Source organism: Esox lucius, chromosome 17, assembly GCF_011004845.1.
Source record: "Esox lucius isolate fEsoLuc1 chromosome 17, fEsoLuc1.pri, whole genome shotgun sequence".
NCBI lineage: Eukaryota > Metazoa > Chordata > Actinopteri > Esociformes > Esocidae > Esox > Esox lucius.
Window position 1 is genome coordinate 47,630,606 of NC_047585.1, and position 16,537 is coordinate 47,647,142.

The 16,537-nt window shown below is 40.4% G+C and overlaps 1 protein-coding gene across 5 annotated transcripts in view; it reads left to right on the forward strand.

Annotated features, from left to right (window-relative positions):
* The window catches only part of grip2b (glutamate receptor interacting protein 2b), a 399,250-nt gene that overhangs the window by 134,449 nt on the left and 248,264 nt on the right, over nucleotides 1–16,537 (forward strand). Inside the window, exon 1 of one of the 5 annotated variants that reach the window (XM_029113938.2) lies at nucleotides 5,199–5,352. The exons of the other annotated variants lie outside the window; for them this stretch is intronic. Coding sequence (XP_028969771.2) covers nucleotides 5,268–5,352 — 85 coding nt within the window. The 5' untranslated portion in view covers nucleotides 5,199–5,267. Of the gene's footprint in view, nucleotides 1–5,198; nucleotides 5,353–16,537 lie in introns of those variants that run through there. 5 annotated transcript variants of the gene reach the window in all.

Genomic DNA, 16,537 nt, shown 5'->3' on the forward strand with positions numbered 1-16,537 from the left:
TACACCATATGGTGATAATAATATACAGATATACATTACACCATATGGTAATAATAAAATACAGAGATACATTACACCATATGGTGATAATAATATACAGATATACATTACACCATATGGTGATAATAATATACTGGGATACATTACACCATATGGTGATAATAATATACAGATATACATTACACCATATGGTAATAATAAAATACAGAGATACATTACACCATATGGTGATAATAATATACAGATATACATTACACCATATGGTGATAATAATATACTGGGATACATTACACCATATTGTGATAATAATATACAGATATACATTACACCATATGTTGATAATAATATACAGATATACATTACACCATATGGTGATAATAATATACAGATATACATTACACCATATGGTAATAATAATATACAGATATACATTACACCATATGGTGATAATAATATACAGATATACATTACACCATATGGTGATAATAATATACTGGGATACATTACACCATATGGTAATAATAAAATACAGAGATACATTACACCATATGGTGATAATAATATACAGATATACATTACACCATATGGTGATAATAATATACAGATATACATTACACCATATGGTGATAATAATATACAGATATACATTACACCATATGGTGATAATAATATACAGATATACATTACACCATATGGTGATAATAATATACTGGGATACATTACACCATATGGTAATAATAAAATACAGAGATACATTACACCATATGGTGATAATAATATACAGAGATACATTACACCATATGGTGAAACTTATACATAGCGATAGTAGTTCCTGCATGATAAGGTGCTTGGGAAGGTGTTCAGCACATGAGGTGTTGCATTTACATACACCGAAAGAATTAGCAGGTACAGTGATCAAATTACCACTGGCCATACCTCCAGTCTCATCTGGCCTCCTTGGAGGTCGGGAAACTTGCCTGTTCAAAGAAGTTAACCTCCACTCACAAGCTCCTTGACGGCGGGTTCAGCGTGGTTTAAGTATTTCTTTGCAATGGATAGAACACATTTCCTGAAAGGTTTTACTTCCTACCTAGGTTGCAACATATCAGAAATTAAGCAAAAATGTAGGAAAAACGTAATTCTGATTTGGAAGAACATGTGCTCCATTCATAAGATCTAGTCAATGAAGCCATTACATCTTCTCTGCTTAAGTGCTGTTCTGAAAAAACGAGATATTTTTTGGGGTGCCTTCCTACAGTCTTTGGTAAACGTTTGATTTATCAAGCACGGCCGACAGTCTGCGATGTATTTAAATGGAAAACGGACAGGTCATTGATACTATGGGGACTTCTCTGATTTCGATAATCGAGGTTCGGTTTCATATTCTGAACGCAAAAGGAACCGGAGCAGCATACGGATGTCAAAACGGGAAAAATGTGTTAGGCGAAAATCTTTTGGTTGAGACTGCCGCGCCAGTTTAGAACGAGCCTTTTCCCCTCACAAAAGTGCATTTTTTCTACCTCATCCCCACTTCTATTATATCCGAGCAGAAGATTGCACATACCGCTTTAGACAACTCACCATTATTACGTGATACCGGTCCTATTATAAATTCTAAAGCGAGTGAGTTGTCCGCTCGCAATAACGACGATTTACCTAGGAAAAGGTTGTTTGTTTCTCAAAGACATGTTTCACCACAAAAGCGACATACATCCACATATTTTGGTTGGGGATTTATTTAAAATTCTTATTACTTAGATGTCGTGTGCCATGTCACAATAATTTAATTGTGCAGGATGACGCTGTGTAATTCGATGTATTGCATAAATGAACTTGAACTTCAGCGATTTTGCTGCTATATTCACCTAGCTAGCTACAGTTGCACTGAAGACATTCTCGTGAGCACCTGTAGAAGCCCCTCCCAAGCAGCCATTTGACTGAATGGGTTATTGTTTTGAGGCGTTTGCCCAAGCAATTAATTTGATTGGGTTATGGTGTTTTGAGACGTTACTGACAAAAACGTTTTCCCATCCTTTAGCAACAAAAATAGGTATTCCACAACATTCTAGGCCTAGTTGAAGAGACTATATATTGTGGGTGGTTTGATTTCCTGCCTGTTGGGCCCTGTCCGGGGCCTCCCCCGGGTAGGGCCACAGTGTCACTGGACCCCCCTATCGTAGCCCCAAGGTCTTACGCTCCCATATTTTTGTGCTGGGGGAGTAGGGTCAGTTCACCTTCTCCACTATAAATCATTGTAGATATAAGGAATGCATTTTCAAAATGCTGTTTTAAACTTACAAAGGAGATTCTTGGTCCACACCTGAGGAGTACCAGGCTTGAACGACCCGTTGCTGTCCGTGTCAAAAGTCCTCCTGGTTGTGTTGCAGATCAAGACGATGCCTGACAATTTCAGCTGCCACTGTGCTGCCACTTCCCCCTCCCTCGTGTTGTCCCTTTCCTCGTCCATCTGGTCATGCTTCCGACCTGGACTAAGTTTAAATAGACTCTAGACAATTTGTACTCTTAATATGTTCACCGGGCACAGCCAGAAATGGACTGGTTACCCCTCTGAGCCTGGTTCCTCTATAGGTTTCTTCCTAAATTTCGGCCTTCTAAGGGAGTTTTTCCTAGCCATTGAAATTCAACACTACTGTTGTTTGCTCCATGGGGTTTAAGGCCGGATGTTTTGTAAAAGCACTTGGTGTCAACTGCTGATGTAAAGGGCTTTATAAATAAATGTGATTGATATATTACCCCTAACCTCCTAACCGTAACATCTTAACCGCTAACAGCCTTACCCAAACCCCTAACCCTCCTTTGAGCGGGGGAATTCCTTAAGTCATTGTTTCTTTTCAGGTCCAAAAGGTACAGAGACAAAGCAAACATACTTGTGTCACTGTCCAAATATGTATGGACTGCACTGCAATATGTGGTTGCATGTTTCCAAAAATGTCCTTAGTTCTTTCAGATTTTGTTATTTTATGATAATGAATTTCCTGCATCCCTCCCTCTTTATTCCATTTATCCTTCAACTGGAAAGCTGGAAAAACTTGGAAAAGTTCATGGAGTGGCTCAACCCTGTCTACAGTGTTCTTGCAATGTCTCCTCATATACTGAGGTGTACCTTAGCTGCATGTTGCCTGTTGACAGGTTTCTAGTCTTGCCTATTCATTCTGCTGAAGTTATTGAAGCTGTATCATTGGAGTGTTCGGTGGTTGATTCCCCTCATGTTTATTTTCCTCAGATGCATATAGTCTCTTGGCTGGTTGCTAAAATGTTCCTGATTGGCACATCATTACTGTTCTCTGTTTCCCCTGTAGAAACTGGTCTCCAGACACAGATGTTCTGGTACAGTACTGTGGGCTGTATGCTGTATTTCTTGGCACTAATAATGCTGCCATCTCTGACATCTGAAAGGTTACTAAACCTACATACACAATGGAATGTTTAAAAACACACAAAAACTATTTTATAAGAATGTGATCAGCCTCAGCCTGTTCTCTGGGAGAGCTGTGACTCCTCCATACTAGTGATTAATAACTCTATGTGTCATGGAGAGCTGTGACTCCTCCTCCCTACTGGTGATTAGTAACACTATGTGTCATGGAGAGCTGTGACTCCTCCTCCCTACTGGTGATTAGTAACACTATGTGTCATGGAGAGCTGTGACTCCTCCCTACTGGTGATTAGTAACACTATGTGTCATGGAGAACTGTGACTCCTCCTCCCTACTGGTGATTAGTAACACTATGGGTCATGGAGAGCTGTGACTCCTCCCTACTGGGGATTAGTAACGTTATGTGTCATGGAGAGCTGTGACTCCTCCTCCCTACTGGTAATTTGTAACAATATGTGTCATGGATATCTGTGACTCCTCTTCCCTACTGGTGATTAGTAACACTATATGTCATGGATATCTGTGACTCCTCCTCTCTACTGGTGATTAGTAACACTATATGTCATGGATAACTTTGACTCCTCCCTACTGGTGATTAGTAACACTATGTGTTATGGATATCTGTGACTCCTCCTCCCTACTGGTGATTAGTAACACTATGTGTCATGGAGAGCTGTGACTCCTCCCTACTGGTGATTAGTAACACTATGTGTTATGGATATCTGTGACTCCTCCTCCCTACTGGTGATTAGTAACACTATGTGTTATGGATATCTGTGACTCCTCCTCCCTACTGGTGATTAGTAACACTATGTGTCATGGAGAGCTGTGACTACTCCCTACTGGTGATTAGTAACACTTTGTGTCATGGAGAGCTTCTGGTGTTCCTTCCACTGAGTGGAACTCCATGTAATTCAGCACATTTCACTCCAGCTTTTCTGTAATACTTTGGTGGGTAGGAGTGTGTCTATGTCTATGATAGAGATAGAGAGGCAGGGAAGAGGACGAAAGACAAAAATAGAGGGAGGAGAACAAGAGAAAAATAAGTTGGAGGAGGAGAAAGTAGGAAGCAGAGCAAAGCCAAGCCCGCCTCCAGAAGCAAAGGAGCAGAGCTTTATGAATATTGATCAGGCAGTATTCCTGTGCTGATCACAGTAAATGACAGGAAGCGTCCAGCATTCATTCTTCATGCTGCCTGCTTAGTCTCCCCTCTCACTACAGCATCCAGCAACTGTCTATTGTTTCCTGTTGCTGTCAGTTTTATCCCGATGTCTACCAGTCTAACTGTCTGCCTGTCTACCTGTCTGCCTGTCTAATTGTGTGTCTGTCTACCTGTCTGCCTGTTTAACTGTGTGTCTGTCTACCTGTCTGCCTGTCTAACTGTGTGTCTGTCTACCTGTCTGCCTGTCTAACTGTGTGTCTGTCTCTCACTGTCTCTCTGCCTCTTGGCACTTGTGTTCTTTTCCTCTTTTGGTTGATGTTGCCACCTCACCTTAGAGCTCTTGAAGTTTCTCCAATCTGAAGAGGTTTAATATGTGGAGGGAAAAGGTGACAAGCAGCAGGGAAAGTAGAAGATAGAACAAGAGCAAAAGAGAACGATAGGGAGAGAGTAACAGTGAGAGTGAGAGAAATACAAAGATACAGAGAAATTATTTCTTTCTCTTCTGTGAGAAGAGTGAGAGAGGGAGGGAGAGAGAGAGAGAGAGAGAGAGAGAGAGAGAGAGAGAGAGAGAGAGAGAGAACAAGCATGACTGAGACAGTTTGCTCCTCTGAGCCAGGCTCCATGTGACTTGTTACAGAGTGCTCATATCGCTCTTCTCCTCCGGAGTCTGTTTTTCTTCTGCCTCTTCCTTTTTGTAACAATGAGTCGATGAGGAAGGAGGAGGAGGAGAAGGGAGGGATGTTTTCTGTTTCGCTGAAGTGCCGGCTGGGGGTCATCAGACGAAGGATCAAGGGTATCGTTGTTGCTGTTGTTGCAATGCAGCACTTTCTTCTAACTAACGCTTTACGGGGTGTGTGTGTGTGTGTGTGTGTGTGTGTGTGTGTGTGTGTGTGTGTGTGTGTGTGTGTGTGTGTGCGTGAGTGTGCGTGTGCATTTTAGCGGCCGGCTGGGAGAGTGAATGGGTTGGACAGAGGATGCTAAATGAACGCATTTAAGAAGTGTTTCTCTTTATTTCTGTTCTGATCTAAGGACCAAACTGACTAATGTGGGCATCTTTTAATCTTTATCCATCTTCACGTCGTTCTGTGTTTGGGAAATGTAAACTGTTGCAGTATGTTTGTCTTCTAGAATGTGAATGAGGTTTTGGGATTGATGGTAAGACAGGGTTCAGTACGATCAAAACCCTCATTCAGTCTTTTTCATTTTATTGTTTATATTCTCACTGTATGACAAATAAATCACAGTGGATTTTTATTAAATGGATGCAGTTCCTATATATATTTATATATCTCCCTTGACTTATATATTCTAATTGTCTGTGGACAATCGGAAACACATTTTAAGATGTTTACATACAGTATTGTTTGACTGGTTTAGAGCACGCCCCCTTACCCAGCTGAACAGTCATTGGCTTATTACAATGACATAACATTGTGGCATAATGATCAAGGCCAAAGGTTTCATCTCACCTGAGTAGGCTAAAAAGAATTTCAAACAGCTCTTACACAACATTTTTATGATGATACATTTCGCAATTATAGGTATTATTTAAACCGGGTGGACTGTAAGTGTGAATTTAAATTATTTTAGGAATATTTTTTTTAACTCTAAACATTAACTGTTTGATATTCAAAGTTTCATGTCAACAGTGCCTTTGACCGTTTGATAAGGAGCATAACATCAATATAGTGTACCGCTCATGTGCCCACATGTACCTGCATGTCCCATTAGGTCTGTACTCAGAGATGGTACCACTCATGTGCCCACATGTACCTGCATGTCCCATTAGGTCTGTACTCAGAGATGGTACCACTCATGTGCCCACATGTACCTGCATGTCCCATTGGGTCTGTACTCAGAGATGGTACCGCTCATGTGCCCACATGTACCTGCATGTCCCATTAGGTCTGTACTCAGAGATGGTACCGCTCATGTGCCCACATGTACCTGCATGTCCCATTAGGTCTGTACTCAGAGATGGTACCACTCATGTGCCCACATGTACCTGCATGTACCATTAGGTCTGTACTCAGAGATGGTACCGCTCATGTGCCCACATGTACCTGCATGTCCCATTGGGTCTGTACTCAGAGATGGTACCGCTCATGTGCCCACATGTACCTGCTTGTCCCATTGGGTCTGTACTCAGAGGTTGTAAATGTTTGTCTTATGTAATTTTTATTTCAAGGCCACTCAATGACTGGGATTGTGAGAAGAATTATTTTGTGAAGAGGGCATTTATTTATTCGTGCAGCAAATGTTTTGTTTGAATGAATGCAAAAATGCCTTCGTTTTCCCTGGATGATATACTTTTTTTGTTTGACTTCTGCAACAGTGTTGCTATAGACTTACACCATATTTTGTTTTCTTCCAAACTTGTGACAAGTATTTTTTGACTTTCCTCTGTTTCATTTTTTATGTTTTTTATTGTTGCCTTCCAAGAGTAAGAATAATAAGGCTTGTCATTTAGAGAGTTTAAAAGAGTTTCATGACAAATGATTAAACACATTTCAGAAATGTAGAAGCAAGGTTTTATGGCCAGTGATTAAACAAATTCCTGAAGTTCTGCTGAAGGTATGAGAACATTATAGGGGAGTTAGTGCTTCAAAGAATTGTCATAAGTCTAGCTGGATCTAGGGCGTGGGCCAGACTAGTAAACTGTAATGTGATAATACATTTTAATATTTTTGAGGATTCTTTAAAAAAATCGGTTGATTGTGTGTTTGTATTGTGTTGATATGATTTTTACAAATTCCTTTTATTTGTCTATAGTAAATTGTCTACAGTTTTATTTTATTTATTTTTGTACAGTGATTTTCAGTGTGAATGAAATTAGTTCATAGATTATTTCTGTACTTACCTTTGAAGAAAATAAGAAAATGCATTTTTTTTTACCATGGGTTAGATTAAATATGCAGTTGCCGTGGCTACTGTTGATCAAGGTTTACTTATTACTTACTACAAGGTTATGTATTATAGCATTTGTTGCGGGTGTAGTGAAATGCTTGTGACTTGGCTTTTAAAACAGAGCTGTCAGTTGGGTAAAGTAACTCCATGTTCATATATGTCATATACATATATACACACACATCCCTGGCCACTGAATCCTAATGACTGTTCCCTTACCACTGCTCCTTGGTGACTGATCCCTGGCCACTGAATCCTAATGACTGTTCCCTTACCACTGCTCCTTGGTGACTGATCCCTGGCCACTGAATCCTAATGACTGTTCCCTTACCACTGCTCCTTGGTGACTGATCCCTGGCCACTGAATCCTGATGACTGTTCCCTTACCACTGCTCCTTGGTGACTGATCCCTGGCCACTGAATCCTAATGACTGTTCCCTTACCACTGCTCCTTGGTGACTGATCCCTGGCCACTGAATCCTGATGACTGTTCCCTTACCACTGCTCCTTGGTGACTGATCCCTGGTCACTGAATCCTGATGACTGTTCCCTTACCACTGCTCCTTGGTGACTGATCCCTGGCCACTGAATCCTGATGACTGTTCCCTTACCACTGCTCCTTGGTGACTGATCCCTGGCCACTGAATCCTGATGACTGTTCCCTCACCACTGCTCCTTGGTGACTGATATAATACTCGGCCCTCATTCTGGGGGGTTGCGGTTGGTGGGTGTCCCTTTGGTTGATGCCTGGCAATGTGGTTGGATTGATTTCCTGCCTGTTGGGCCCTGTCCGGGGCCTCCCCCGGGTAGGGCCACAGGGTCACCGGACCACCCCGTCTCAGTTTCCAAGGTGTTACGCTGCTATATTATTATTATTGTGCTGGGGGACATGAGGGATGTACTACTAACTTTTCTCAGTTTCCTCCAATTTTAAATTTTAGAAGGAGATGAGGTCCTGGTCCACACCTGCGGATTACCTGGTTTGGGGGGACCGTTGCTGTTCCTGTCCTTGTCCACCTGGTCATACTTCTGACCTAGTCTAAAATCGAATATACTCTGGATTTAGCCAAAAGAAATGTGTTTATTATTCCAATTGGACTCTTAATATCTCACCGGCACAGCCAGAAGAGGACTGGTCACCCCTCTGAGCCTGGGTCCTCTCTAGGTTTCTTCCTAAAATTCGACCTTCTTAGGGAGTTTTTCCTAGCCACTGAAATTCAACACTACTGTTGTTTGCTCCTTGGGGTTTAAGGCCGGGTGTCTCTGTAAAGCACTTTGTGACAACTGCTGTTGTAAAAAGCGCTTTATAAATACATTTTGATTGATTGATTGATTGACTGATCCCTGGCCACTGAATCCTGATGACTGTTCCATTACCACTGCTCCTTGGTGACTGATACCTGTTCCCTGGTGGCTGATCCCTGGCCACTGAAACCTGATGACTGTTCCCTGACCCGTGTTCCCTGGTGACTGTTCCCTGGTGACTGATCCCTGGCCACTGAAACCTGATGACTGTTCCTTGACCAGTGTTCCCTGGTGACTGTTCCCTGTTCCCTGGTGACTGATCCCTGGCCACTGAAACCTGATATCTGTTCCCTGACCAGTGTCCCTGGTGACTGTTGCCTAATAACTGATACCTGGCTACAGAATCCTGATGACTGTTCCCTGACCAGAGTTCCCTGGTGACTGTTCCCTGTTCCCTGGTGGCTGATCCCTGGCCACTGAAACCTGATTACTGTTTAACCTAACAAGATTTGTACAGGCCTTGAGAAGTTAAACCTATCTGCTGTAGGCACCTCTTGTACAGAGCAGAGCTGAAAACACACAATGGCCTTACTACTGGATTACAGGTGCATCTAAAAAAATAAGAATATAATGGAAATTTCATTTCCCCCCTTAATTCATTTAAAAAATGACATCTTCATAGATTCTGGATTCATTACACAAAGTTAAACATTCCAAGCCTTTTTTGTTTCAATCTTGATGATTATGGCCTACAGCTCATTGAAATAAAAAATCCAGTATCTCAAAATTTGATGTCTGTATTGTAATAAAACTTTTACAATACAGAAATGTCAACCTCTAATTATTTAATTAACAAAAAACACCTGCAAAGTCAATGCTTGGCCGGGGCTCCTTTTGCAAGAATAACTGCATCAGTTTGGCATGGCATGGAGGCAATCAGACTGTGACACTGCTGAGGTGTTATGGAAGCCCAGGTTGCTTTGATAGCGGCCTTCAGCTTGTCTGTGTTGTTGGGTCTGGTCAACTCATTTTCCTCTTGACAATACCCCATAGATTCTCTATCAGGTTCAGGTCAGGCGAGTTGTCTGGCCAATCAAGCACAGTAACACCATGGACAGCAAACCAGTTACCAGTCGTTTTGGCACTGTGGGCAGGTGCCAAGTCCTGCTGGAAAAGGAAATCAGCATTTCAATCAAGATTGAATCAATTAGCTCCTCTCCTGTGGATCGGTCACATGACATGGCCATTATCTAACAACTATTCATTAGCTCCATTCCTGTGGATCGGTCACATGACATGGCCATTATCTAACAACTATTCATTAGCTCCTTTCCTGTGGATCGGTCACATGACATGGCCATTATCTAACAACTATTCATTAGCTCCTCTCCTGTGGATCGGTCACGTGACATGGCCATTATCTAACAACTATTCATTAGCTCCTCTCCTGTGGATCGGTCACATGACATGGCCGTTATCTAACAACTATTCATTAGCTCCTCTCCTGTGGATCGGTCACATGACATGGCCGTTATCTAACAATTATTAATTAGCTCCTCTCCTGTGGATCGGTCACGTGACATGGAAATGTTGGATATCTATATTTTAATTCTGATTAGAGATCCTTGTAAAGATTTTACAAACACAATATACAGGGATAGGGTTATTCATATACAGGGATAGGGTTATTCATATACAGGGAAAGGGTTATTCATATACAGGGATAGGGTTATTTACATACAGGGAAAGGGTTATTCATATACAGGGAAAGGGTTATTCATATACAGGGATAGGGTTATTTACATACAGGGAAAGGGTTATTCATATACAGGGAAAGGGTTATTCATATACAGGGAAAGGGTTATTTACATACAGGGATAGGCTTATTTACATACAGTGATAGGGTTATTCATATACAGGGAAAGGGTAATTCATATACAGGGAAAGGGTTATTCATATACAGGGAAAGGGTTATTTACATACAGGGAAAGGGTTATTCATATACAGGGAAAGGGTTATTCATATACAGGGATAGGGTTATTTACATACAGTGATAGGGTTATTCATATACAGGGAAAGGGTAATTCATATACAGGGAAAGGGTTATTCATATACAGGGATAGGGTTATTCATATACAGGGAAAGGGTTATTCATATACAGGGAAAGGGTTATTCATATACAGGGAAAGGGTTATTCATATACAGGGATAGGGTTATTTACATACAGGGAAAGGGTTATTCATATACAGGTAAAGGGTTATTCATATACAGGGAAAGGGTAATTCATATACAGGGAAAGGGTTATTCATATACAGGGATAGGGTTATTCATATACAGGGATAGGGTTATTCATATACAGGGAAAGGGTTATTTACATACAGGGAAAGGGTTATTCATATACAGGGAAAGGGTTATTCATATACAGGGAAAGGGTTATTTACATACAGGGATAGGCTTATTTACATACAGTGATAGGGTTATTCATATACAGGGAAAGGGTAATTCATATACAGGGAAAGGGTTATTCATATACAGGGATAGGGTTATTCATATACAGGGATAGGGTTATTCATATACAGGAATAGGGTTATTTACATACAGGGATAGGATTATTTACATACAGTGATAGGGTTATTCACATACAGGGATAGGGTTAGAGTAAATTAACTTTCATAATTTCTCTTGTAATTATTTATTCATCCATCATGTGTTTGTATTTAAAGCTCCAGTATGTATATGATTACTAAATTAATGTCTCTGTCTGGCAAACCGCTGATGGATGTGAAATCAGCCTGTCCCCATGTTACACACCTTGTTTCATGTTACCCACCACATAACATTTGTCTGAATCAGCAAGTTTAGCTATTAATAATTAATCATCGCTAACACCTGATTTAAGGCCAGTGGGGTAACTGGTCCTGGAGGGCCAAAACACACTGATGGTGGACGAAGACCAGAAGTGTTTCAGAGTTGTCTTACCTTGGTGTACTGTGTTATCACAAAGACAGATAATTCTGATTAGGAGCAATGTGCTTGTCTCACCCTGGGGTACTGTGTTATCACAAAGACAGATAATTTTGAATAGGAGCAATGTGCTTGTCTCACCCTGGGCTACTGTGTTATTACATAGACAGATAATTCTGTATAGGAGCAATGTGCTTGTCTCACCCTGGGGAAATGTGTTATTACATAGACAAATCACAGCCTGTATAGGAGCAAGATGCTTGCAATTCCAGGTTTGTGTATTTGTTTTTAATGAATGTGTCCACTATTCTCTAAATAACCAACTAAAATTAACATGACAGTGACTTGTGAATGGATATGTAATCTGTATCCTGTAAGTCAGGACTTACAGACACTAGCAACTCTAAGACTATAGACTAGTTTGTATGTCTGTAGTAAACTCCTGTTGAGTTGGTGAGATACACTGAGGGAACTCACCCTCGACATAAAAAAGTTTGAAAAACAACTGAAACTATATAGTGAAAAGCAAACTCACATGAGCCCAGAGGATGGTCACGGTTTGTTGAAGGAAATCGTCTAAACACGCATAGCTTTCTGCAAGACCTGTATTTTTAATGCAGGGAAACAAATATGAAAGAGCTCTTGGCTGGCTCTTTTTCTCAGTATGTCTCTGGGCTGATTTATAAGATAAGATAGTACTTTCATTAATCCCTCTGAGGGGAAATGGAACTCATTTGGTAGTAAGGAACTACTTTAGCCTTCTATATTCCACGAGTATATAGCTCGTATCAGAGTAATGTAGATGACTCTGCTGCTCTTTGGCTTTTTATATGTGTATGATCTTCATTTCAGCCATTTTCACACAGAAGGAAAACCATTCTAAAGCACCAGCATGTGAATGGTTAAGGACGATCAAGTATAATAAAACATTTAATTTTGAGGCATGAATAAACTCTGGTTGTCAGGGTAATGACACGAAGGAAGGAACCAGGCGCAGGGTTTGCAGTGCAGGAGTATTTATTCCCCAACATAAAGGGCCTGCGCATGCAACAACACTAAAGTGACTGCTTAAAAGCAATAAACAGCCATGGTTGTAATAGGAGTATCCTGGAAGTCTAACCCATACTTATACCCTAACACTCTTATATGGTGTAAGAATTCCCAATACTAGAAAAGGGACAGGGGAACAGAAGGAACATCAATACCTTTAATGATTAGGGAATTGGGTACAGGTGTGTGCAATAAGACACGTAAGTCCGGGGTTATGTTGAGATGCAGAGGGTTGAGGAACGGCAGCAACTTAATCAATGTCAAACACTGTTGCTGTGTTGGTCCAGAGGAAAGAGAGGCTACAGATGGAGATGTGACACTGGTGGACTTTTTAATAATAACCATTAAATGTTTTTTTGGCACACCAGACAATTCCTCTGAGTGAATACAACGTTTAGATTATTATGATTACTTCTTAAATATTGTAGGGCTTGAAACCTTAGTATGCATGAATATTGAATGAATATAATATTGTTTTTCTTTGTTTGCAGTGCAAAAGATGAGCAAAGCACAAATAACCAAATCTACTTAACACAGGATTTTAGCATTTTATGTGCCTTATTCCGATAGGCAAATTGCAATGTATGAAAAACTCCTCCAGCTTAGCTTATAGTTACAGTAGAAAACTGATTGTTATTTTCTGCATTTATGAGAGTAAATTAATGTTTTGCTATTTATCGTCTTGAACTGAAAAGAAAAGTGTTCAAAGTAAAAGATAATTCTTAAATAAATCAACAAATAAATATAAAACTGTGTGTCAAGACTGTTGACACCCCTAGAAATGCTTATCAAAAAATATAAAAGAAGTGTCTTCCCACTGATACTTCATACCAGTCAAAAGAAAAAATGTATGTGAAAGTGTGTCCAATCTTTTGACTGGTATTGTAAATTAGGCAATGACTATAACAGCATCATGCCTGAAAATACGCACCTCCAATGTTAAGGCGATAATTAAGAGGATCACATTAACTGGAGCAGTGCTGAACCACCCTGAACAGGACACAAGTGTATTTAGCTACCATGCACATTCAGAAGACCTTCAGAAATTAGATGCTGGCTGAATCGATTAGAATGTAGTTATGGCTATGAAGCATGTTCCAGCTTGTTCCCTATAGTCTTTCCTTCCAGAAAATATAACTAACATGTGTATAGGTTAAACCTTTGGGAAATACAGGTGTTTTCATGACATCTACCTATTCCAGAAACTATTCTCATAATAAAACACAATATTCAACATGCAATGCAATACAACACACAATTAGCCCACATGCATTTATTAATTATTACAACTTGTACTTAAAATTTTCACAGAGCACAACCAAAAGAGGACTGGTCACCCCTCTGAGCATGGTTCCTCTCTAGGTTTCTTCCTAAATTCCAGCCTTCTTAGGGAGTTTTTCATAGCCACTGAAATTCAACACAGTTGTTGTTTGCTCCTTGGGGTTTCAGGCTGTGTGTTTTTTAAAAGCACTTTGTGACAACTGCTTATGTAAAAAGGGCTTTATAAATAAATGTGATTGATTGACAATTAACTATTTGGCCACAGAAGAGTGATTTCTAAAAAAGCTCTATGGCTTTTTCCCCAAAATATTATTCTGTGAATATGACAAATAAATACAGGAGGACTGAGTAACCAGCAGTCCGCCGAATCCTCTACCCTGGACACTAAAGCACAATCTTGTTAGGGTGAGTAGCTTATCAGCACAACTAATGTGCCACCAAATACATAACCCTATGTCTGTTTTGAAACTGAGAAAGAGGCAGGGTAATTGTTTTTTGGGGGGGTGTCATTAGGTTGCCATTAGGTTTCTGTAACACTCCCTGAAACCCCCTTCCAATTTATGTGAAACAGGATCTGATGCTACTAATTAGGTAAAAAGCCTTGTAAATGTTTACATTGAAACACTTTATTATTGTAATGAATAAGTAGGTAACTGGTTGTAATGGTTGCATAAAATAAACACTATAGCATTATTACTGTCAAGTTCCTAATGAACAATGCTACTTTGACCTTTCACAATTCTACATTTTAGGATGCATTTTGTATGCACTCAAATCATAATTTCTTGTGAATATATGTTGATTAACACAGTCATTCTGCTGCTACTGCCGATACATAATGGACACTTTCTGATATTACAATCCAAACATTTGACGTAAAGCTCCATTGAAGAACAGAGAAACTGCTAAACATCAATGAATACATTTTCACATTGGTCTTCCTCTTTTCAAGGTGTGTTGAGGCCATGGGAATATTAATGGAAATGTCATTCTGTGGATCTTTTGTGGTGGAAGGCGAATTGTATTGGGTCCAGTTATTCTGGCGAGCTGCCTGTTATGTGGGGCACAACAAATCTCTCAGAGCATTTCATTATAACAGGAGTGAAGGCAACAAAACGACAGTCTTTAAAACATACCTTGGTACATTGGTAATTTCCCAGGTTAACCAGGCAAACCTATAGGAGTTTTTCTAGTCTGGCCTTCATCACAGTCTAGTCTGGTCTTCATGACAGTCTGGCTTTCATCACAGTCTAGTTTTGCCTTCATCATAGTCTAGTCTGGCCTTGATCACAGTCTAGTTTTGCCTTCATCATAGTCTAGTCTGGCATTGATCACAGTCTAGTCTGGTTATCATCACAGTCTGGTTTTCATCACAGTCTGGCCTTCATCACAGTGTAGTCTGGGTTTCATCACAGTCTAGTCTGGCCTTCATCACAGTCTAGTCTGGCCTTCATCACAGTCTAGTCTGGCCTTCATCACAGTCTAGTCTGGCCTTCATCACAGTCTAGTCTGGCCTTCATCACAGTCAAGTCTGGCTTTCATCACAGTCTAGTTTTGCATTCATCATAGTCTAGTTTTGCATTCATCATAGTCTAGTTTGGCCTTGATCACAGTCTAATTTTGCCTTCATCATAGTCTAGTCTGGCCTTGATCACAGTCTAGTTTTGCCTTCATCATAGTCTGGTCTGGCCTTGATCACAGTCTAGTCTGGCCTTGATCACAGTCTATACTGGTCTTCATGACAGTTTGGCTTTCATCACAATCTAGTTTTGCCTTCATCACAGTCTAGTCTGGCATTGATCACAGTCTAGTCTGGTTTTCATCACAGTCTGGTTTTCACCACAGTCTAGCCTTCATAATAGCCTTCATCACAGTTTGTCCTTCATCACAGTCTAGTCTGGCATTGATCACAGTGTAGTCTGGTTTTCATCACAGTCCGGCCTTCATCACAGTCTAGTCTGGCCTTCATCACAGTCTAGACTTCATAAAAGCCTGGCCTTCATCACAGTTTGCCCTTCATCACAGTGTAGTCTGGTCTTCATGACAGTTTGCCCTTCATCACAGTCTAGTTTGGCCTTCATCACAGTGTAGTCTGCCCTTTATCACAGTCTAGTCTGGCCTTCACCACAGTTTGGGCTTCATAAAATCCTGGCCTTCATCACAGTCTGCCCTTTATCAAAGTCTAGTCTGGCTTTGAGGATCATTGTATAAGAGACTTTGCACAGTCTGAGCTATGAAGACAGAAGTATACTGATTGAGTGAAGACAATGACGTGATGTGTCCTGCACGTAAATTAGTTTTTGACGAGTGACAAGACTCATAATCTTGACATCAAACATATGACTGGTTTGCTGGAGCAGCACGCTTCTGTGCTTCATGATCATAGATAGATACAGTGGACCTGACTGGAATACCTCTAAAACGTCTTTCCCCTTTTCTATTTTACATTCACTTCATAAAGCACTGTGGACTAGGGAATTCCATAATCCTTGTCACTCAATTTCATTCATTTATTTATGACATTATTGGAC